Raw genomic sequence first — 24,977 nt, 5'->3', positions numbered from 1 at the left:
AGACCTCCTGGAAAGTTATAGGTCTGCCATACTGAATCCAAAACACATACCTGGCTACTAAGGAAAAAAAAATTAACTCTATCCCAGCTGAAACCACAACAAGATTTAAGGGTGAGATTGACTAATGGGATAAGAGCCCAAATCCTCATTTTCAGCTTGTGATGTTACCTCCGTTGAGGATTTTAAAAGGGCAAAGGAGACAAGAAAAACTAGCAAAACCCAGGGTAAAGATGGGATTAATACAATGGTTTTACAGGTGAGGAACTGAGGCACAGAGAGATTAAATGATTTGCACAGTGTCTCTCTAGGAATCTGAGCACTGGCTTGAATTCTCCTGAGTTCCACTGCCCCGCACTACCCCCACAAGCAACTCCAAGTCTTCAGAAATCCCGTGCCTTGTCTGAACCACCCTTTGTATCACCAAGCCCTAGACATCCCACTTACATTCTCACTGTTAACATCTGCTTCACTGGGGCAGCCAAAGAGTTCCCGTCTCAGCAAATTCCCATCATATTCCAGGAATGTCAGGTAGAGATTGCGGAAAAACTCCACATGCTTGTTTTTCACTCGCAGCTTCTTCGGTGAGTTCCAGTGAATCACCTCAGAAGGAAAAAAGAGAAAAGACATCCTGCTGTTAGAATACAGATTTGCTTTATCTGCTCTTTTTATATGTGGTCAGTGTGCTGCCCTCTTAAAAACAGAAGAAAAAACCCCCCCAAACTACCCAGACTTCCTTCTGTCTTTTTATAGGGAAGGCTTTGCCGGGTCTTCCACATGTAGTTAGTTGGAGGTGATGTGCTTCCTTGGTATCTCTTCCATGGTATCACCTGCACACTCTTAACATACTCTGTGTTGAGAACAGCACCTTGTAAGTGCTTCCACAACTGTAATCATGGAGCTGATAGTTTATGGACTCTCCTGAAGAAGATGGAATGACAAGGGACACAGTGATGTAGGTATTAAACATTAATCTCAGATTTTCACATGACTGTTTCTGCTAATGAAATTGATTTCCTATTTCAGGCCAGGCAGCCTCTTTCCTGGTTAGGTATTGAGAAGAAGCAGCTTGAAATTAATTCCCATACCCATTTAAATAGTTCAAAAAGGACTGAATTTAATCTGACTTCCTTTTTGCCATTGCTTAATTTAAACAAGACTGATCTCTGTTGGATTAACACAACATAGCAATGCAGTACAACTTCTCACCCTCTGAGTTATAATTTCTAGCAGATATTTATCCTCTGCTAATGGGACCAAGACTTAAACTCTAATGCTGGCATAAAGGGCCTGATCCTCATTTGCACTGAGGCAACTTTGCACTGCTGCCAGTGTGAATGGGAATGGGACCCCAAGGAAAAACCAAGAGGGAGTCAATAGTGGCTTGCAGGAATGATTTCACTTTATAAAGGCTATATTTTAGACACAAGAAAGAAATCACCAAATGCTTTGTATTCAGTTTTATTCCTGTGACTTCTAAAGAGGTTAAAAACAAGAGTCTCCCTTGGGAATGTTTCCAAGCTTGAAGTTCTGGATGTTCTCTGAATCCATTAAGTTAATTGTGTGAAGACACCGTGTCACTCATGCACAGCACAAAGCTGCAGCACCATAGTCAGCTTTGCTCTGAACATCACAGCTCAGGGAGGGAACACACCGAGCTGAAGCCCAGCACACACAGCAGGAGCAGCCCGGAGAAGATGAACGCAGCTCCCTTGGTGTCAGCAACACAGCTCCACAGGAACAGGGAGTTCTCTGAAACCATGGTATTTATTGCCCAGTGAGTGGACTGGATGAGGAAAGAGCAGGATGCAGCCTGAATTCTGCCTGGACTACAGCAAACAACAGGTCACTCCACTGAGTATTTATATTGCCGTAAAAGCTATGGCACTCTAGTCTACCTACCCAAAACCAACAAAATATGCCCTGATAAGAAAAGCTTTATCCATTACTGGGATTTCACTGCTAAGCCTACTAGGATGTCAGAAAACCATACAAGCACTTGAAGAAAAGCATCTGTACTGAAAGAAGATCATTTCAGATATCAGCACATTGCTTTTCCTAGTTATATGAGCACCTTAAATAAAGATTATGATGCATCCACACACTGCATAAATTTGGGAAATTTGGACCAACTTATTGGTGTAGGTATTTGTCCCAGGTAATGCAACATTCTTTGCTGGTTTTGCATCTGTCCAGATGTTCAGAAGTGCAGCATAACTGTGCAGTAACATGTTGCTGCATCATGTGGTGAAAATACAGACCACCACATAAATGAAAAGAGCTTTGGGTAAGTAATGGCATAAACTTAAGATAACAGATTTTTTCCACTGAAAAACGGATCATCAAAATCTCCTTTCTTTGAAAAGAATTTGACATATTTCCTCCTTTATATTTAACTGCAACAAAAGGCATTAATGCTTGAAAAAAATCTCAGCAAATGAATCCTGCTCCAGGGAAATGGGCACATGTAACAGAAGCACAGGGCTGAAGGAACCTAAAGAGCTATTTAACAGTTTTACAGGCTACCAGCATGCATTTTTACAAGCAGGCATAGAATGGAAACTGTCTGCTGGTAACTTGTACTTATTTAAGAGTGGATCAAAGAAAGCTAAGAAGCTGGCAAATGGGACAAAAATACTCGTTAGGAAAAACCTTTTGTGTGCTTTCCATACTGCTCCTACTCTTCATATGTTTCCTTTTGGATACTCACAAGCATCCTCATCTTCACAAGCATCCTAATGCTGCTGAGCACTCTGAGCACCCAGAGACCTGGGGACCGTGAACACAGACATGGCTAATGATGATAACCTCAGAAGCACTCACAGGACAGGCTCCTAGGGTACTGTAGGAAATTCCCATCAACACACACAGTGTCACAACACAGCCAGGCCTTTGCTGATGTGTCTACCCAGTTGTGTGGGAGATGATTTCAAACCCAGACAACTGCAGTGGTCAGTGCAGAGGCTCTTTGCTGCTGTGCTTCAGGATCTGTTGTGTGTGTAAGCTGGAAAGCGTCAAGGACTTAGACGCTTTCCAGATCAGATCTGATTTGAAACGTGTCAAGGTGCTGCATGTACACTGATGTCAGGAGCCTAGAGTGAACTGCACGCAGCTGAATGGAGCTGATGACTATCAAAACAAGCTGATTTTTTAATCAAAAAGGACAGCACATGCCCATGTGTGCTAAAATGATGTGCTAAAGAACATCAAGGAACTAACTATGCAACCATCTGGATGACCTGAGGTAGAAAACCCACAAAACAGGTCTAGCAAAAAAGCAGGCTGCTTTTCAAATGTAACACAATTAAATAGTATGTGATATACCAAAGCATAAAAAAGAACAGCAAGTTACAAAAAGCAACAAGATTTTTCATCCTGATATACAACAGTACATCCAAAGACCATATTCTTTTTTATGTCAGACCACAAACTCACATTCAGTTCTGGCTGTCTGATATGGTCTATTGCACCATTGGGTACTGCAGAATTTGTGCAGGCCAAGACACTCTTGTAGAGACTGTCGTGGGCATCAGTGAGGTACACAATAAAGATTGCACAGGTAAAGCTATGGCCACTGCATTAGAGACTTTATTGTGCACAACAGTAAATTGATTGGAGGAATAAAAAAGATCAGTTGGCAAGAGACTACAGGGAAACCACAAGGGAAAAAAATCCCCACTTTTTTGAAGACTGTTTTCTCCGCATTAAAAAGAGAAAGTGAATCTAGAAACTGAAAATCTCATTACCCCAACATCCCTGTTCCAAGGCTGAATAGCACCATAATACCGTGTTCATTTCTTCTTCTAGTTTCTAAGTTATTTCAAAGCTCTGCTGGCTTATAGAGGAAGTTCCAGCTAGAAATATAAAATTCCAGTGCCACTAATGGGGCAGACACCTCAGGAACAGTGCTAGCCTTCAGGTTGACCTACAGAGCCTTCCCCCTCTTGATCACAGCCTCCTGAGGACTACGAGAAAATACACTTCCTTAATCTTCATTTAGCAATTTAAGTACTGAAAGATCAGAACTTAAAATTCCACATCTATTTAACACTTGGTTAGTTGTCATTAAGCAGTTTGGCACTCTCCACATTTCTGTTAATACCACCCTAGTTAATCAGCAACCATTACCACTCCCTGATTACACACAGCCAGCCTCCTGGAACACTTCCATACGTTTGTGACCTAGAAGAGGCTAACTGCACCCATAGTTCCCATTTATTCCCCAGGTTCTGACCCAAGGCACTCAGTGAATGACACAGTAGGAGCCTTGTGGACTGGCAGTGGGATCTGAGATGGGAGAGAAGAGAGGATGTTATATGCTGGGGGAGTCTAGGAAGACTTAAACAGCTACCTGGGTGGAAATACACTGAAAACAAAAATCCTAGCAAACCTCCTTACATTACCATCTGCATTTAATCTCTGGGAAGATTAAATATTTCAAACACGATGTTCAAATCACAAAACAATAAGCATGAATACATTATTTCTATAGGTACCTTTAACCATCTTTTCCCCTGAAGCATTTTCTCTCTCTCTCTCAAAAAGAAGTATTTAGCCAAATGCTTCCTTAACCAATCTTTTCCATTTTTTCACCCAAAGACACATCTTGATAATTTCTCGCTCTGCTTCAGCCCTCCCAGAATCAGAGAGCAAAGGATATGCTGTATAATTATATACCTGCTTTCCAGGCTGAAGGGTAAGAAATAAGAATAAATTAAGCTTAAATTTAAGCTTAAAGAAGTTTAATTTTGCAAGGCACTGAACAGATATCCTTAATTAAGCCCATGAGCACTTTACAATTTAGGTAAACAAGTGGTATTTTGTAAACAGGAAGCTTTTCTGCTAAAAAACTAGACTTCTTGCTTAGGCAACCAGACCCTTCTCACTGAATCAATAAGAGTTAAACATTTGGCAAATCTGCACAGTAAAGCCACCTATATATGTCATTTTAATGCCATCTCAGTAGGCTTTTTTAGAAGCTTAAATATCCCCAAACCACACTGCAAATATGGACCACACGTGTAACTTATGCCATGATTAGAAATGTCTGGAAACTTTATTTTTAAACTGTGTTTTATCAGAAATGAATGGTTTAATAAAAGAACCATTTTCCTCAGAAAGGTTTGTATACTTCATAAGAATGTCATCCCAGAGATTTTAATGTGATATTTCTAAACCACCTAAGTAGAAGAGGCTCAGGTTGGAGCAGCCAGCAACCCTAATTTGGGTGTGGGACTCAAATCCCTGACCTGCCTAGTTTGGTGCCCATGGTCCCAAGGATTACTCCCCTGCTTACTGCCACTGCTATATGGCACTAAGCTGACAGACTGCCCCTGCCCTAAGCTTTTCAAAGGTCTTTATTTGTACTCTGAAGGATTCTTCAACTTCTTTTCCTTCAGCTCCTGTGCCAGTGTTTAACGAGAGGCCTCCTGCCTGCAAGAACACCCCTATAAATCTATGGTGCTTCCTGTTTGGCAGGACAGAAACACCTGACTGGCTCCAATGCTCACTCAAAGGAGGGATGTTGTTTAACCCTCGTGAGCCCTCACTCCTCTCACTGAAGCTCTCCCTTTGTTGGCGTTAAAAGGTGCAAGGCTGCAGAATGCCAGAAGTGCTGTAGATTAGAGCAGAAGTGCTGGGACAGTATGGGGCAGCTCAGGAACTGGAACACAAAGAGGTGAAATGGGTCATGTCTGAGGCAGAGCTGAAATGATGTATTACAGTTATGGAAAAGAAGCTGCTTAAACTTCTGTAAGCAATATCACAAAGTCATCCCAGTGTGGAGGACATTCCCAGGGAGGACACAGTGAATCACAGAACACAAGTTCCCAATGAGGAATTTATGAGGTTCATTATTTATCTGCTGATTTAGTATCAGCTGTATTCAAAACCAGTTTGAAAAGCCATTAATACGTTGTAAAGCATTTTTCCATGTAAGAGTGTGTGTAAATTCTAATAATTTGATACATTCCCATTGAAGAGTCCAGCATCTCATTTCTGTGATTGTGAATTACCAGATTTTCTGTATGTAAATAGCATCTGTATCCTTGACAACCAGACTTTATGACTGACTCACTCAATGAGGTCATGATTCATTATCAGAGGTATCAAAACTCATTACCTTCTTTCACAGAGCTTTTTCTGCCATTAGGTTTGTGCCAAATCATAGTAACTGAGATTTCCTTACAGACAGGAACAAAGTCCTGACCAAGAAGCAAGCAAAAGCAGGGACTAATCCAGCAAAAGCAATACATAAATGAACCTCAGATTCAGACCAATCACCCATGGAAAAAAAAAAAAATCAGTAAAATGGATAGAGATGCAATTTAACATGGTCTAAAAAGAGAAAAAGGTGATCAGAATCCTCTTCAGGCAATATGAAATATTCAACTGCTCCCTAACTTGCACAAATGTGAACAAAGCAGCAAAGAATGTCTGTACACACATGCACACAGAGATCCTTGAACAGCCCTGGGGGTCCAAGTTTACTTGACACAATGCTGTGTATAAGAGATGACAAATCCTCAACTCCCACGGACTTTGAAGCCAGGTGGAATCAAATCAGCACCTTTTCGGTCTGACAGGAGGAATGCACTCTGTTTTGGCTGAGGAATCCTTGACTGGATCAGCTTTACCTTTGAATTTAAATCTCACCATTCACTTCCCTCTTTCCTACGCTATTCTTTGTTATCCCCCAGTGCAAACTTCAAAATCTGTCTTTCTTTCCCTCTTACCCTCGAGCTTTGTTTTACATTGTTTCTCATTCCAGTCTTACCATGCTATAAAGAATGTGCCAAATCTGTTGTGTTGTACCATTTCTATTAAATGTCATGGAACTGACTAAGTCAGGTGATTTTAAGAGCAAAATTTTTAACTTGGGGCAATGACATTTGATAATTTTTGTGAGACTCATATACCTAACCAGCTGGTTTCTTTACAGAACTAGAATTTTGATAATTTTCATAATGTAAATTCACAACTTTAACAGGTCTATGACTTTTTTTTTTAATTGTATGAAGAATTTTAAACAGTGCTGCCTGAGGGCCAGTTCTTTAACTGCTCAATATGGGAAAAGCTTTATTGAAACCATGGGGTTTTATGTGCACTAGATAAGGCTCTGACCTCTCTTTCAAGGAAAAGATTTTTTTTTCAGCCCTAATTTAGTATGTAGGGGATAATTTTAGTAGTGTGAATAAGTCCACTTTAGCTGAAGAAATTGCTTATGTGTCTGCACCCCTTGTTGAGTTAAAATGCCTCAGACCAGAAAACCATTGGAGAGTATTACACATCTTAGACTTCACTGCCTATGCTGCAATGGAACTGGCAGCGTGAGACAATATACAGCAACAATGACCTAGCCTGAATTACAGCTCTAAAGATGAATTCATTAATTGACAAGAAAGAAAGGATTTCATTTGTTTTTAAAATACTTCTGTCAAATGCTTACTTGTAGGTGTTATATATGAGTCAGATGTCCCACACCTGAAGCAGATTAGTTAACACAGTCATTGGACTCAGAAGATCACACATCTGCTCTGAGGTGAGCTCCACAGACTTCCAAATCCACTCATAAAGGTGACACTTTGGCTGCCTAAATCCAGATGCACACAAGGTGTACATTTCAATCCCTGAAAGCACCTTACAGTTATCCTGCCTGCCCGTCAGCTGCCTTGCCAAGAGGACATCTCCTGTAGGTCTGTGCTTTACCTGCCACTCCTATATGGATACTGCAGAGTCCCTATGGTGACTCAAACCGTGTTTAGATAGTGGAACCAAACCCTTGATCCTTGCTACCAGCTTCAGTATCTTTCCCTCATATAAATGACTGTGTCTTTACCTTGTGCTGAGTCCAATCTGAGTGTCTCAATAATATAAATTAATCTCAGCCTCTAATTCACAGCAAAATACTGTGATATGTCACAGGTGGGAGGTGTATTTTTCTGAAGTACATCTTTAGGAAACATTTTCCCTGTTACACATCTTTTTTTTTGTTTCAGGCCCTGCAATCACTGTCATTCATGATTCTCAACATGAATGCAGTGCTAAAATCTCTATCAGTACTTTGTTTCAAGGCATAAAACCATGATGCTTTTAAAGTGCCTGTGTTCATCCTGCCCTACAAAGAGGTATTTTAAACCAGTATTTAGAGTACTGTCAGTACACTAATTAGTGACTAGTGTACTGACAGTACAGTGATTTTACTTCAAAAGCTGTCCTCTATGGATCACACCTGAACAGACAGTTATGAATAATTTATATATGAAATTCAATCAGTGATGGCCAGTTTTGACAGGTCAGTTAACCCATGTAGAACTTTTGTCTCTTGGAAGCACAACTTTTGCAAGTCTGTTGCAAGTGATTGATTTTCTATATTCATCCTGCATCTGGTGCTCATATTGAACATTCCTGCTGTTACTCTACAAATTGCTACAAGGGAAAATTTGGTTAGATTTAGGATATATGCTGTACAAAGAGGGTGGAAACTCTGGGACATGGGGCCAGGGAGCATGTGAAACCTCAGTGTTTGGAGACTCATCTGTACAAGGTGCTGAGCAACTGGGTCTACCTATGTTAGTCCTGCATTAAGTGGGGTTTAGATAGTCTCCAGAGAGCCCCTGCAACCTCTTCTGTAGTTTTGTGCCTTTGTTGTTTTTTTAAACTCATTTGCATTCTCAAAACAGAAGTCCAAATATACAAACCTTAACTGAATTCTAAAATCAGTCACTGAAAACCACCGAATATTTACTATGTTCTGATGCCCCTAGCCTGCTCTGATGGAATTTACTGCTGCACAATCTTACTCTACACCTGGACAAAGCTCAAACAAGCTTCAATTCTGAACTCTCTGCCTGCTACATTTGAGTCTCAGAGTTCAATCTTTCAAAATGGCCAGGGCACAATTGATGTTCATTTACCCATGTCTATTAAAATTCATCCTGCTTTTATACTCTACTTGCAAATAGTAAAAAATGTGCTAATAAACTGACACTATAGCTTCATTTCATTAAATTAATAGGTTTTTACTCAGTCTTCTTTTTTTCAGGACAAAGCATGGAAAAATGAGTGGCAACATGAATGGGTAAAGTGTGTGCAAAGGCTAAATATGAAGTGAGCAAGGTCTTTATATTTCTCCTAATGCATTTCTAGCTAGGGTCTGCCCAATCCTCTCTGAATTTCACTCTATTAAATGATGTTCAGTAAAGAATTTCAAGCTTGTCCAGTACAAAAAGGGAAGGTTTTGTATTCTTTGTCTAGGAAGACCTAAGACCTGGGAAAGCAGTAAGAATTCAGTAGTAAGCTGCACTGGCACAGGTGGCAAGTACAGAATGTAAGAAGGCAAAGCAGTTCTTTAACACCTTGCCAAACCCCAAAGCAGCATCTATATTTGAATCTTCTAGTAGTAGTCAAAATGCACAAAACCACGCTTCCTTTCCCTGTTTGGGTGTCATTATAAAAGGTATGGGTTAGTTTCCCCCCTGCTTAAGGCAGTTCATTCTCTAACAGCAGCCCCTCATGCTCTGTCCCAAATGACACCACCCATCCAACCTCCTGTGCAACATACCTTCAGGTCAGATACATCCCTGTAGCACTGCTCAGAACGGGTGTGATCAGAAAGCTGCACATTCCAGAAACATGGGAGCTGGTAGACAAGGAAGGGATTTTGTTTGATGACAGCATTGAAGATATCCTGGCAGGAAAAAAACCCAGAAACATTTGGGTATGTTGTTTCTACTGTGTGAGGTGATCTCAACTCCTCCCCCAGGTGACTCTCCTTCTCCCCTTCACAGGCAGAAATTCCAATGGTGATGAAAGGTGAAGTCTGTAAACCTTTCTCCATAATTCTGTTGCCTTGGAGGGTGCTGTTAATCTAAGGGGTGATATATAGATCCGGACAAGAGGAACAAGCTCTCCTGACACACAGAGCTAAGGGACTCCAGCAAAGTTTTCCAGCATTCATCTTGTACTGCTGGCTGTTCTAGTCACCAGGGAGGGTAAGAGGCAGTAAAAGACACAGTGCCTGCTGGCACTGATTACTGCACCACTTTTTAACAAAGGGCAGGAAAGTGAATCTGGCAGCTACGTTGCTTCAAGGTGAACTACTAGACATGACTTTAGCCAGCACATTATTGTTGCAACAAGTACTATAGGTACTTTATGGAGAAGGCATGTAAGACTTATCACAGAGCAGCCTACACCATAAGGGACAGGAAGTGTTTTGCCCCTAGGCAGCCATTCTGCTGGAGAAGTAAGTTAGAAGGACAATCTGAGACTAAGGTGTTAGGGGAAGACACAAACAGCCCTCGTCTGCTCTGCAAAATTCTGCCCATGCAGGTATTAGACAGCAACTCAGGACCTGACTAAAACCACAGTGAAGTTGCAAGAATCTTTTCAATGAACTTCAGGATCACCCAGCAAAGATGCTGTACAGAGTGCACATCTCCATGTGCACAGTAAGGAGCGTGCTTCCTTTGTGGTGACTGGTCAGCAGCCAGAGGTAGCTCAGAAGGAGAGACCAAATAACTAAATATGATGCTGTTGAGCAAAAATTATTGGTTCAGGTCTGATGTTACATTCTGTTTCTAAGTCTAAATTGAGAGCTGGCAAGAAGCACAAATTGAAAAACTGTATTTCTATGTTTAGGCACACTGTTTCTTCTCTCGGCCTCAGCTTCCTATCTGTGGCAGGGAGACAGCAGCACTGTTGTGGCAAGGAGTACATCAAAAGATATCTGGACTCATCTGCCAGAAACAGTAAAGAAATGTCAGGAGACTCTTAAAACTAAAATCTGATTAGACAATAACCAGTGGGAAAAGACACAGTTTATTTGGACTTCCAGTGTCTGGGGAGTTCTGTGTTGAAGAAGGGAGGACAGAAAATGAAAGCTTGAAAACCCCTTTTGTCCCTCTTATGAACCATCTGAGCAGAGGAAGTAAAAATGTCAGTGTAGTAAGAGGAAAACCTTGTGACTAAATCTCTATTCTCTTCCACATTTTGCCCAGAATGATTCAACAGATGGTGAATACAGGCACAACAGCTTTCCCTTGCCTTTTCCCACATCTCATCCTCTCTCTCTTTCTTTCCTTCCTCAACCCATGGCTCAGTGGTTGTCCCACAGTGCTTCAATGTCCTACTCACCTGGTCAGCCAGTGAAGTGGACAGCATGCTCATTAGCTCCCGCTCCGCCGTCAGTCTCCACATCTGCTCCCACTTCATCTTCCGCAATTTATCGAGGAGCAACAAGATCACCCCTGAAGGGAAACACGGGGCAGGGATGAAGGGACCCCATGATGTCACGTGCCAGCCAAGGCCCACCCTGCCCATGTGCTGATTCAGCAGCTAAAACATGACATAAAGTTATCTGACACACCTGACTGCAACCCTTGAAACTTCTCTAAGGAACAAATTATCAATGCTGGTTACAACATAGACCTTGAGAGGGCCCGCCATTAAGGCACCAAATGTGCAAAAAACAGGATCCTCAAATTGGAAATTTTCAGTTGAAAGAAAGGTACCTCAGCATGCATTGTATTCCTCAGTTGCTTTTTGGCTGGCCAAAATTCTTAGTGTACAAAAAGGGAAAAGAGCAGAAGCAATGAAGCTGGATTGAAACACCTTTCAAGCAAAACCTTTCCTACAGTGTCTTAGAAAAATCTGCTTGAAAAATGAATTGGGAAAGGCTCAGATAAGAGAGCTGCCATGGGGAATGAACGCAGACTGAAGGACCACAAGGAAGGAGTACCGATAAACAGCAGTCTTGCAGGCTGACAGAAGGCACCTAGTAAAATCAATGATGGGTCCTGTGTTGTTTCATATCTTCATTAGTGGAGGGAGGAAGTAAACAGAACAGTAATGACATCTGCAAATGACATTTAACAAGAGGTCTTACGAAAAAACATCATGGCAACTGTAGAGAACCATAGCAGCTACACAGAAGAATATGAAATGAGAAAAAGCAGCCACAGGGAAAAGATGCCTCAGGGAGTCAAGTTGATAAAACTAAAAGTAATGAGAAAAAGAAAGGAAATGTAGTCTGAATGCTTAAGAAAAACTCTCCTAAAATCGCTGTGGTGAAATAAACTAAAAATGGCAGATAAACTACTTTATTTCGTGAGTCTTTCCAATCAGACTACACCAAGATTACAAAATGTACCTGGAAAAGTGCTACTCTGGATGGGAGAGGACATAGTGCTTCCAGTTCCTTCCTATATTTGGTTTCTATGACATGGCAAGTTTCTTTCTAGTAAAACCTGGAACTGCTATGAATAAAAAGAAAACGTCTCCTGGCAGTGCATTTTGTGGCCTATTTTAGTTGTGTTTTCCACTTAGTCCATCTAGTTCCCAAGGACGCTGGAACCTGTGCTGGAGGGATCCCCTTTCATCTTCAGTCAACCTTCCTGCTACCAGCTGTTGGACTGGAAAGGGACGCATTGTCAAACATGCTACAGTTTATTTATGTCAGTGTGCTTGTCTTCTCTCCAGCATAAGGAAAGCCTATTTTGGAGCATTTAATGTGCATGCATGAGCTTCTAAGACAGCTATTATACACTGTCTGAAATTCTACATCAGTGTGAAAAAGGTTCCTTGTGCTGCAGCAATAAACTGGATGGGAGATCTCCTCTCTGGCAAAGGATTTTTTCCAGCTGGCAAGAACTGTCAGCTTTGCAGTAAAATGCAACTGAGAAGGTTCTTTATTAAGAAAAATAAAGAATATGGGCAAGATTCAGCTAACTGTAATACAATAGTTTTTATAACTCATAGACAATAGGCCAATTTTTCTTAATTTCCCTAAGCCTCCAGTCTGAGGAAGAAAAGGGGAAATATTTTAATATGTGCAGTATTCTCTTATTTTTTTGACTTCCACTCCTATGCTAGCAGCAGATTATGGTATTGCAGCTAACAAGATTATGCTGTCCTGAGGGGCTATCATGGTAGCAGCCGAGAGTAGAAGAGGCAGATGGAGTGAAAAAACTGGAATTTATGTGAGAAAGGATGTACTAAATTATAATGCAATCATGGCGACTGAAAATATTCACAAAGTTTTACGGTTTCACCATCAAAACTAATTTCAATGTGATTTCTATTTTAATTCACCTGCAGGCTCTTGAGTTTAACACCTTTGTACAGTTTCTATTTAGGCTTCTAATTTACTGCTGCCAGAGAATACTTATAGCAAGTTGAAATATTTACTCATTAGTATTAGTGAGAATAAGGTATTTCTACTAAGAGGAGAATTTAATACTATTCATTTAGTGTTATTGAGTCCAAAAGCAAAGCAAAAGCAGGTGTTTTGGGAACTTTTAAAACAGTTCACACAGAGGAAAAATTACTTTTTTTCCGAACAGTGAACTATATTGTTGTGTTGCCAAAAGCAAACTTAACAAACGGACTAACTTCAATCTACACAATTAGTTTGCAGGCAAAGTGTCTGAAATAAGGACAGGAAAATATTTGCCTCAGGATCCCCTTCCCTCAGAGTCAAATTGAGTGAAATCTCAGACTAAATTCAAGATGACATACAGCTGAACATAAGGGGAAAAGGGACTCACTCTCATCTGCTCTGCTGGGGGAAGAGGAGACTGGAGGAAAAACAAGAAATGAAAGGAATATTTTATTAACATCTGGCCCCAGGCAGCAGGACTTCTGATCTTTTGAGAGGTGCAGCATCTTCCTGCCCTAACCTACCTGAGAAAAACAGAAGGAAAGCTTGGCAGCCAACAAAGAAAAACTGAGAAGTGGCAACCTAAACATCTCATGAGTATTAAACAAATGATGATCAGCCACAGAACACCCTATTTTCTTTGTCCTGAGGAAATAGTTCAGGCATATCCAGAGATGTAAATATCTCAAAGATCTAGGCGATAAAGAATGCTTTTTTACCAAATTTGTGGAAAACATCTTAGTCTTGTTATAACTTGAATGGCATTTCTCTCCTGCTGCTTGATGAGATTTTGCTTGAACTACCAAAATTTGACAGATTCTGAACTGCTCAAACAGGCAAACAAACAAGAAAGCAAGCAAACAAACAAACAAACAAAAAAAGTAGTTTCTCAAAAATGTCATTTAAGGACACACGAAAAACCCAGCTCCAAAAGCAAAACAATAAAACTCCCCCTGAGCACAAAAAAAAAAATTGGTGAATGAAATGAATAAAACAGGGCAATAAACCTTAATTAACATATTTGGATTAAAATGTTTCAGTTGTAAAACACTGCAAAATTTTTTGGTACATTTTAAAACTAATTTACTTGAAAATAATTTTAATCTCAAAATTGATACAAATTAAAAATATTATTGAAAATTATAAAAAGATGGGAAAAGAAAAATAAATTTTCTGGTTTGGGTCTAACTGAACTTTGGGAGTCACCTTTTCCATCCTCTTCCCCTTTTTTGATTCAATCTAAAACAATTTTTTTGTTCTTCCAATGTTTTCACCAAGCAATGGTTTCCAGAGATGCTTTAAGGCATGTCAGCAAATTTGTTCTTCTTTTTTGTTTGCTTTTGTTAATCTGCTCCAGAACAAAATATTTTACTTCATTTTTCTGAACAGTAAATTGAAAGTCTGCAGAAAGATCAGCCATTTCCCTTGGAATACTACCAAGCACCCCCACCTCTTGCTTCTGGAACAAAGACAACAGCTCCTCCTGAAATTCAGAGAGGAACATATAGTAGAGCTGGAAGTAATAAACAACATTTTAAGACAAAAGAGAATCACTTAGTGATGTTATAGTGAAACAGGACAAGCTTTCAAACTCAATCAATTTATTACAATGGGCCTTTTAAGGTGCCTGAAAAAAACAGCGCTGTGGGGGAAGAAAATGTAGCTCCTAAGAAATAATTTTCTGTAGGGTCTTGCCTGTTCCTTTTGGGTGGAACAGGATGCTTTTGTGAGCCTTTGAGGCAATGCCATCTTATATGAGTAGCACCTCAGAATCTATCCTTGTCAGGTTTTTAAAAATTCTTCTTAAAATCAGGCCTGCAACACTGAACCAGTTAGACAAATAACAAGTAGATGTCATCATAATATCCAAAACAGACAGGTTAGACACGCTTCAAAATATATCATATAGCTATAGTGAGTTTTAAAAAAATGACTGGGATTTTGCTATAGCTAAACAGCACACTGAAGACCACACACCAAACCACTGAGTCTGAGAGAAATAATGAACTTACAGAGACTGTAAGAAATAATGTTAAACAGGCCTGAAATTATGCAGATTTTGTAATACATATCTGACCCAGACATTTAGGGCAGTAATCTACCATGTTTTGCAAAACAGATTTGGCACCAAAAATTTGAATTCAGTTTTAAGTGCTGTGGAAGAGACTTGTAGCTCTGCTGTCCTAGGAGAGGCTCCATTATAGTGCTGACAGCTGAGTCCTCTAGCAAATACTTGCAACTTCTTTTAGTTCTCACTTATTGTACTTGAAGCCAATGGAAACTGTCCCAGTGTGTACTGTTAGGGATGTGACTATGCCTTTGCTGGTCAGGGCTCTAATGGCCAGTTTTGTTAAGGACTGCATTCAGAATCCACTGAGCCACAGCTCCACACCACGGACTGTGGCCTCTCTTTTCCACCCACACTATCAAGGCAACAGAAAAACGTAAGTATATGGCAGTTAGGGATTAAAATATTAAATTAAAGCTAGAATTCTAAAACAAGCCACTGCACACATTTTAACATTTATGGCTTTGTGTGGATGAAATTCACAGCATTTATCGCACTTGGTTCATAGACTATCTGTTCCTCATAATTTGACCAGCCATATAATTAATGTAATAAAGCTGTATTTTCTATAGCTTTTAACATGATGTGACTGAAGGACTGTCATTCTAGCACATTTCTGGAGCATCTTGATACATTATTTAACTATGAATTTCATGCACCAGTCTTCTTTTCTCAAAAAAGCTTTTCGCAATCCAAAATACCCAAACTAATAAAAACTTGCACGGATGTACAATGTGTTTATTGAGAATAAATGATGATTCCACACTGGAACTTTTGTCTCAGAAAACAGCACAGGGCTGAGAAGCTGTTTTGAAACAAACTGTGGGTCCCTCCAGGCATGGTGACAGAATGCAATAGCCCTTGTTTGCTCTGCACATGTATTCAAAGTGAAGCTGTCATAGAGGGCATATTGAAATGTTGTGCAGTCACTCTGTTGGGAGGCTGGCTCCTCCTGAAGCATTATAAACATTTTTTTACACTTCCTGATGACCATTTAATGAAATAGAAGACTTTTACTTTCTTTATTCTCTTCTTCCCAAGTATGCTACTTTTCCTTAGGCAGAATTAAGATGAATGTTTTACTCAAGCACAGTTCTAAATCCTTATTAGAGAGCTGCTCACTGTAGCTCAGAATGTCCCAGTTTTCTGTTTCTTTACTGCTTAGATGCTATTCTTCCTGAGCAATTTGGAAGAAGATAAACAAGTTTTCTATCTTCTGTTTAATGACTTCCACTTCTGGGGGAATTTCTCCAACTTTCTTAAAGCCCCAAAGCTGCTACAGAGGAATTTTCTTGATTCCAGAGTCTAGAAGGTCTGCAGGAGAGGAATCATGAGCCATAAGACTTTTTGCAGGTCTATGGAGGAAAACCTCTGCTACTTAGAGACCTGCTCAGTAATACTCTCTCCTCATATCTCCCAGAGTCTTGTGAAGAGAACTAACAATTCCACAGGCCTTTCAGAGGTCAGCAAAGAAAAATCATCTCTAGACCTGAAGAAATTGGCCTTCTCTCACACAGATCCCAAGCATATAAAGTCCCAAGCAGTGAAAATTCATACACTTAACAGCCCAAATTGCTGAAAAGATTTGCTTAACATGGAAAACAACATGGCTGGAAAATAGCAAAAAATATTAGCAAAAGTAAAAAATGGAAACTAGGGTTTATTCCCAGCTGCTGTACTTGCTTGGGCATCAAGGAAGACATTGAGGATAGTAACATTTCTCAAAACCCTGTAACCTGAACCCTGTGCAAAAACCATCTTTGAAGAAGCTCCTTACAGGGCTTTTAAAAAGATCCTGCTTCCTCACAGTCTTTGCACTCTGGGACCCTTGTGAGTATATAGCACAGAGAAATTACATTTTAGAGGCAAAAAGGAAATATTCCAAGGAGCTCTCATTCGGTAAACTATGGAAATGGCTTCTGAGAAGGGAAAAAACCCTTTAAGAAGCACATTGTTAAAATCTCATAAAATTCAAAAGACTGGGAAAGTTTTTGCTGAGCACTTTTAAACCTCAGAGAATGCATTCTAACCTCAGACCTGCAAAGGGAGAGAGGAGGAAGGTTTCAGCCTTTATACACTGTAGCACCATGGCAGAGGCCACATGAAGTGGAGATCTGTCTTAAGGATATCTCACACCACTATCATGCAGAAGAATCAGCTGACACATCTCTGCACGTGTCTGAAAGACATCATGAAAGTGCCAAAAGTGGCCACCAGCTAAAAGATGGCCAGGTAAACATCTTATTATAAAGCATTTTGAAAAGTGAGATTTAAAAAGAAAAGTGATACTGGGGGGGGAGGGGTGTGAATGTCAAAAATTTCTACAAAGTTTTAAAGAGCTTTTCTTCGATTCAGTACTTAAACTGCAGTAAATTCTTACACACAAGATTAGCTGTGGTTTCATTTGCCTGTGTGCTTAGGTGGCTTCAACAGAAAAACAAAGTCCTGATTAAATACTAATTTAGGTGATAAAGTCAAAAAGGATAATTTTTCACTCTACATAACGGAGGCCATAGGATTTTTCAAAATCAGTTTGGGGCCTACTAGAGCATAACTTCTAGAAAAAAATTCAGTCTTGATTTAAAAATTTACAATAATGGATAGTCTACCACAAACTTTGATAAATTATTCCAATGTAAAATTACCCTGATGAAGGGTGCTTCCCTTATTTTAATTTGAACATCTCTTTGAACTTTCAGTCATTTGATCTTGCTGAACCTTTGCTAAATTGGCAAGCTCTCTATTAAGAAATGTTATTTTCTCCTCCAAAAATGAATAACCTAGGATCAAATTATCCTTTGACTTGCTCCCAGATAAGCTCCTGGAGCCATTTTTCCAAACTTCATGGGAAATTTTCCAGTATTATTGCTAAATTTTGAAAATTTTTGAGTGGTCATCTTTGACCTGTGGAGCTTAGCCCTGGACAAGTAGCTAAATGTACATTTTAAAATACACACAGTCCGAGAAGTGGTCCCCTGCACCCAGAGCACCAAAGCCCTAGTTATGTATGTACAACTGGGAGTGTGCCTGCTCTGCTCAGGGTCTGGCTCTTTGCTGAGCACACCCTGCTGGCCACATTCATCCTGCACAGCACTTGTCTGAGATCTGGTTTATGCTCCTTCAGTTGTCAGACAAAGCGATTATTCTGTTTGCGTTTCTCAGTGTGGATGACATTCTGAGTGAAGCATGTCACAGCTTTCTAGACTGGAATGTTTTTAGCAAGGAACAGAAGATCTGTGTTGTGTGCACTGGAGAATGTCATCAGGGCATGCAGAGTATTAATCTTCTGATGCCACACTTAAGGATTAGAAAGAGGTGCCAAATGGAGTGTAGTCCTATTAATGCTACCTTCCAGAAATAATTCCTGAAGTGAAAGAGGAACAAATTACACTACTTTTTTTCTTTTTTTAAAATGAAAGACAGTTTGGTTCCTGAGAAAGACAGGGTACCAACTAATTTCTGTGTCCTGAGGATAAGCAGGGAGCCAAGAGTGAAGAATGAACTGGGCAACTAAGTTACCTGGCATTGTAAACATCAGGTATGACAGGAGTAAAAAGCCTCCATCCCATACAAAACAAATGCATCTCCAGTACTCATACTTGAAATGATTCTGGTTGTACATCCAATGATCACACAAAGTATTATGTCAGTCATAACAAACCTGGAGTTCATCTAATTATCCATCCTGGACTTATTGTCATAATTCTTCCTGAATACAGAATTCTTCAAGTCAGTGCCTCAAAACACAGAATTGTGAGTGAGTGTCACAACTCTACAAAAAGCCAGAGGAACTGGACTTTGGGTGAGCTGTGCTGAAGAGGAATCATAGAATAACACAGACTGTACAGGGTTACTGTGCAGGAGGTCCAGGCATCTCCATGTGCAGGCATGTTTGGAAAAAGGGATCACACAAAGCTGGTTTTTATGGATGAAAAATGAGGTGGTTTGTTGAAATTTTCTGACTATTTACCCTGTTAAAAGCAAGAAAGTCTTCCAAAAGTAATTTATCTTAGACTCCCCACCAAAGAACCACCCACCTTTAAAAGAAAAAATAATCTGTTTCTTAATCCTTGGCTCTTGTAAATCAGCTTAAGTCTCTTTAATGCAAGAGTCAGGCATTTATATCAGATCTGGACCTTATCCATAATACTTATCTATGTTTTATTCTTACACAGAAAGCAGCAAAAAGTGAATGGTAACAGGGCGCACTGCTTTAAATTATGTTTGGCTTTTTGGTTTCGATCCTTCAAAGGCATCATATTCAATAGGGGTCAAACATCAAGAATTTTACAAGGTTTCCACTTGGGACTATGTGAAGAGGAAAAATGCACCCAGCACAGGTGCTAATTATTTTGTCTGGCTTTTAGTCTTAACAGTGTCTGCCTTATACTTTCCATCACGGTGGAGAAGAGCTTTCAAAAGCAGTTTCTAATATTAAGTGTAGTCCACAAGGCTAATTGTAACAGTGGGCACAGTGAGCAAGAACCTGTCATAGCTTTTCTGAGTCTGGTGTTCACTCAACACCTCACCAACAAAGGAGGAGATGCAGTTCAGGGCTGAACGAGCTGAAAGGTATTTCTTTCTATTTGGATAACAAAGAGGTTTGGAGTTTCGTATTCAGGAAAAAGCAGAAAACTTCCTCCTGCCTTCCCCCCCGCCAATGGGCAGTTTATTGACTGAGTAAGATTCAGGAGGAATAGAACATTCCAAAAAATGGATTAGAGGATGAAAGCAGCAGCACACAATGAACAAGCCTGGAAATTAACTACAGCATTTAAAAAAAAAAGCCCAGGAAACATAATCCTTCCTGCACAACCACTTTTTTTCTAGTAACAGAGAGAAGGATTAGATTCACAACAGAAATACAGGGATTTGCTTAAGGAGCTGTTTATCATCCTCATATAACCAAACTGGAGCACAGTTTGGGTAAGGAGATTGCAAAGTTGGACTGCCAAGCTTGGAGGCTTGTGTTCAGGAATATAACACCCAGATAGATGGTGGTCAGTTACAGGGGGTGTTCCACAGGAGTCCGTAAAGAGCCTGATACTGTTAAGCATTCAGATTAATGATCTGGGAATGGAATAGAATGTGTCCTAGGCAATGTAACACATGACACCACATTGTGGGCTGGGCAGCTACACAGGGTCCTTGCCTGGACAAGTGGGTAAGAGAAAGCTCCTAAAATTCAGCAGAAAGTCCTGAACGGGATTAATCCTGAATCAAGAGCACATGCTGGAAGACAGGTGGATAGAAGGGAGATTTCCATGAGAAGTTCTAGGGGATTGGGTGGACAGCAAGTTGAACATGAGCCAGCAGTGCGACCTTGGGGCAATATTCCACGTGTTGGGCTATACTAGCCCTCAGGTCATGGGAGGTGATTACCACTCGGCTCAGCACTTTTAAGACCACATCTGAAGCACTGTTTTGGATTCCTCAGTCAAATAAATACCCTGACATGCTGAAGTAAATCCATCAGAGAGCAACCCAAATGGTCATAGGCCTGGCACTCACAAGGAGAAGCTGGGAGAACTGGCCTTCTTCAGCCTGGGGAAGAGAAGACTGAGGGGTCTCCTGTTGCTTTCTAAGACTACTTAATGGAGCAATACTTTTCTAACAGAAGCACAGAGAGAGAATGAGAGATAACAGACACATACTGCAGCAAAGGAAAGTCTAATTACATAACATGAATTTTTACTTTTATTTTTCACTGAATAGAAAAATAGAGGCTGAATACAGGAACAGGCTCCTCTGAGGGGTATCCATGAAGACACTTGAAACTCAGCTTGAAAAGGCCCTGAGCAACCTGAGCTGACTCTCAATGGGAAGAGGGCCAAAAAACCTCAGGAGATCTTTTCTGACCGAAATTGCCTATAATTCAACAATTCTACTGGAGGAAAACTTCTCATTTCACTGTCTGTGACTTTCTTGAGTACAACTGTATAGATATGATCTGCATATAGAGTGTACTGCAGCACTCTTGTCCTTCCCTGAGCTCGTTTTGACACAGATTGGTGCAGAAGGGACGGCAGAGGAGCTACAGCATGAACAATTAAAGCCAGGATGTAGCTGAACATAAAGACAAGACAATAAGGAAAAGCAAGAAATGAGCTGCTGCTTCTGAGATTTGTGTCCACTCAGTTTTGCAGATTCTTCTTTTTAAAGTCTCTTGGTATTTTTTTAAAGGGGAAAGGTTTGTCCTGAACTTAGTTTGCCCTAACACAAAATGCTAGGTTGCCCTAGCACCTAAGAGAGTGATCTGACTATGACCAAATCCAACCAATTTAATTGGCACTCTATTAGTGGGAATGACTTTGACACGGGGTAGAAAGACATCTTAGTCACTCTGCTACTTTCTGTGACAGGCACCAAGCTCCCTATTAAGAGTCCAAAGATGGAGTCCAACTGTGATGCCTCTTTTCTTTGTTTCGGGACTGTGGCTAAAACTGCTGTCTCTGTGTCTACAAAAAGGAACTGTCTTTCCACAATCACTTTTATGAGCACAATGAGAAACTGGAAAGTGAACTTGCACTTCAGAAGAAAATGTACTGGTTTTACTATCACTCTGCATTTGTCCGGGCTTCTCCCATCAGATAATAGAAGGTTTTGTTCTCAGTGTAGACACCTCAATGCCTTTACTAAGCTTTTATGTGCAAGTCTTTCATCCAAATTTAACCTGCTAATGATTGTCCCTCTACAATAAAAAGGGCACTTCAGACTGCTAGACAACATAATTACTGATCAAGGTATGTATGTTCACAGAAAGAACTGCCTTGATCAAGCTAAAAATAAAACACTTCAAAATTATTTTTTAAATCATTACATTGGAATGCTACATCTAAATGGCTGATTAATGTACATTACATGCAGATGTACATTATTACATGATCTGACTCAGGTGAGATCAATAAAACTCCCAAAACTAGGACAATTTAATCAACTAAAAAGAAAAAAAATTTATTTACTCCAGTATAACAAGAATCTGGTATAGACTGTCTAAACAACATCTTTTTTAATCACAGGTTTCCCACAAGATAAATGTTTTTGGTGTTTCAAAGCAAGTCTGGTGGTGTTTCTTAAAAACAGTTTTTGCAGGGGCTGAGAGATTCAATTGCTAAGGAGGAGGTATCTGAGAGAATGCCATGAACAGTAGACTAACCCAGTAATGCCTTTACTACATGGATTGGCCTCTCAAACTGGAGACATCATTTTCAAAATCAAATACATATTGACCCTCATTTCAGAAATGTCAAACACGCTGTAAACAAATTCTCAGTACATCACATGCTTTAGAAAGTGTATGAGAAAGACCTGAAATGAAGCTATTACTTGAGGATAGTCAGCTTTAAAATAGCTTATTTTTAAGTGTAAGCTACAGATTACAGACAACAAAGATAGGGATGTGGTCATCAAAAAGCAGAATTATCGCTTCAGCTTCCCGCCTTTGACACAAACAGACTGATAATTCCTGTTGAGACTAAAAGCAACCATAGGCTGGCATTCCTAAACTGCTACCTGGACAATGTACACAGTATTTGTACTTTAAAGGCACCTCTACATGTATAAAGCTCATGTGTATCACTATACTTTGCACTGAGAACAGTATTTACTGAGTAAACTCACAGTGTCTTAAAGGAAGAAGAATCTAATCCAATAAACTGGCACAGTGTGAACCTAAGTAGATGAAGAAAGTGCTGCTTTTTGACTTGTCATGAGTGTTGGACATTGGTTTTTTAATCATTAAAATGCATTTTTCGTTTGTTTGCAAAGGCTCCTGTACTTTGACCGAACCCTAATGACAGCACTTCTATTACCAAACGTGACTTATGCTCCAACAAATGGCAGACAGGAATACTGCAATGGCTTTAGAGGGGGCATGGCTAAGCTTGGTCAGGCCACCACGGTGGGTTTAAAAGGTTCTAAAAACCATGACTTTTCTGACTTCTTCATTCATTGACACAATTTGACAACATACTCCTCTCTCAAGCAGCCAACACACATGACTACAATTACCACAATGTCATGAGCAGATGCCTGTGGAGCTCGGCTGAAAGCTGTTACCAGGTTTCTGGAGCAGGACCACAGGCAGTGCCATGACTACCAACAGCCCACTCGGCACTGCTTCACCAGTCATTTGTTTTCTGCACTGAAGATGCACAGTATCATCATGAAGGAGCACAAGATGTGATCCAGGCTTATTTAGTATAAACAGTCTGTTCTGTGCTTGTCTTTCATCATACAAATTTGTTAAATGTTATGCAAAAATGACGTAACACATGCTTTTAACTTCCAATTCCACTTCCACAGGTCCTTTTTTTCAGGGAAACAATAAAGGAAAGAGATTAATTCTAGCACTCTTCCAGTCATTACAAACACAGGCGTAATAAGGCACAGTACACACGTAGCCTAGTAATCGTTAGGTGCTAGCCATTCCCTTCTGTTCCCAATCCACAAATCTGGTATTGTCACATTTCCCAGTGTGGGAGTATGAATTCTCAGCTCAAGCTGTTGAGACACCTCCTTATAGATTCTGGTGACTCCACTGAGGCAGCACATTTCACATGAGCCTCAAATCTTCAGTATGGGCTTCTGTAGTCTAGGAGTCTGAAATCCCCAGGGCCAAAATTTTTTAAAATTATCCCCAGCATCCAAATTATAGATTTTTCCCAAAGCTCCATTTGGCAGGCATGGGGGCCATTCTCAGCTGGTGGAAGTTGGCTCTGCTGGACTAAAGGCAGAGGTGAATCACCCCCCTGAAGAAGTGGTCAGAAGCCTTAACAGTCACCGGAGACTGCTTTTAAAAGCTATTCTCCACCATGATGGAAGTATAAGGCAGACTAAAAGTACTAAAAAAAAAGTACTAAAGGTTTTATGTTTAGAATTTCTTTTATAAGATACTTTTCTGAGGACTAAGATGACTGTTACTCCCGAAATGAACATCAAACTATACAGTGCAACTCTGGAGCTGTCCGTTTAACATCTGTAAAAAGAAATATCATAGTGTAGCAATACTTTCAAAAGCACAGTTTAGTCAGTGAAAGATAATATAGTTACATAGAAAGAAATTGTGCTTGAATTAGCGTATGAAGAATCTGGAAGAGTTAACTCAGTGCAGACAATCAACATGGAGTGGATGATACATAAAAAAGGCATTTGATTGAGCAACATACTCAGTGTTTGCCAGTAGAGTACAGAAAAAAACTTGGAAACCATTGTGGTACCGAAGGAATTGTGTCTAAAATGCTTGAGGAAGAGAATGTTATCACAAATAAAGAATGGTTCTAACTAAGAACACCTAAACAGTAATTAAATAATCTGACTTTGGGTTTGGTCTGGTTTTTCAACAATTATATTATCATTGACTAAAGCATGACTTGGATTATCTGTCTATGCAAATGAGGAAGAATGAAAAACAACAAAATAAAATCTTTCCTTGAAAATCTGTATTGGCTGTAAGGAGATCTGTCCTGGGCATACAAGGAAGAGAGGAGTGCAAATGCTTACTGGGTTTAAAGAACCAGCAAAGAAGGAACAAACACATCCTTGCCTTTAATACATCTGCCTTTTGGGACTCTCCCAACCTATATGTTGTCCAGAGAGGCTCAGGCATAGAAAGAAAAGAGTGAAAGAGAAATTATCTTCAGAAACTGTGAGGAGCAGTGGAATACTTTTGACTTTGAGAGGTGCTTCAAAATCAAATCTGCCAGGGTTAGGTCTGGCTGAAGAGGCTTGCATAAAAATCTCTTTTCTTAGGAT

The 24,977-nt window shown here is 40.1% G+C and overlaps 1 protein-coding gene across 4 annotated transcripts in view; it reads right to left on the bottom strand.

Moving 5' to 3' along the window:
* The window catches only part of LARGE1 (LARGE xylosyl- and glucuronyltransferase 1), a 275,742-nt gene that overhangs the window by 34,229 nt on the left and 216,536 nt on the right, over positions 1–24,977 (bottom strand). For all 4 annotated transcript variants that reach the window (XM_009086431.4, XM_050970013.1, XM_050970012.1 and 1 more), the window contains 3 exons: positions 11,134–11,246; positions 9,560–9,685; positions 445–600 (listed from right to left, as the gene is read on the bottom strand). In XM_009086431.4, coding sequence (XP_009084679.2) covers positions 445–600; positions 9,560–9,685; positions 11,134–11,246 — 395 coding nt within the window. The remainder of the gene's footprint in view (positions 1–444; positions 601–9,559; positions 9,686–11,133; positions 11,247–24,977) is intronic.

This window comes from Serinus canaria, chromosome 1A (assembly GCF_022539315.1).
Source record: "Serinus canaria isolate serCan28SL12 chromosome 1A, serCan2020, whole genome shotgun sequence".
Taxonomy (NCBI): Eukaryota; Metazoa; Chordata; class Aves; order Passeriformes; family Fringillidae; genus Serinus; species Serinus canaria.
The sequence above is the reverse complement of the archived record's forward strand: the minus strand, read 5'-3'. Positions and strand labels throughout refer to the sequence as shown.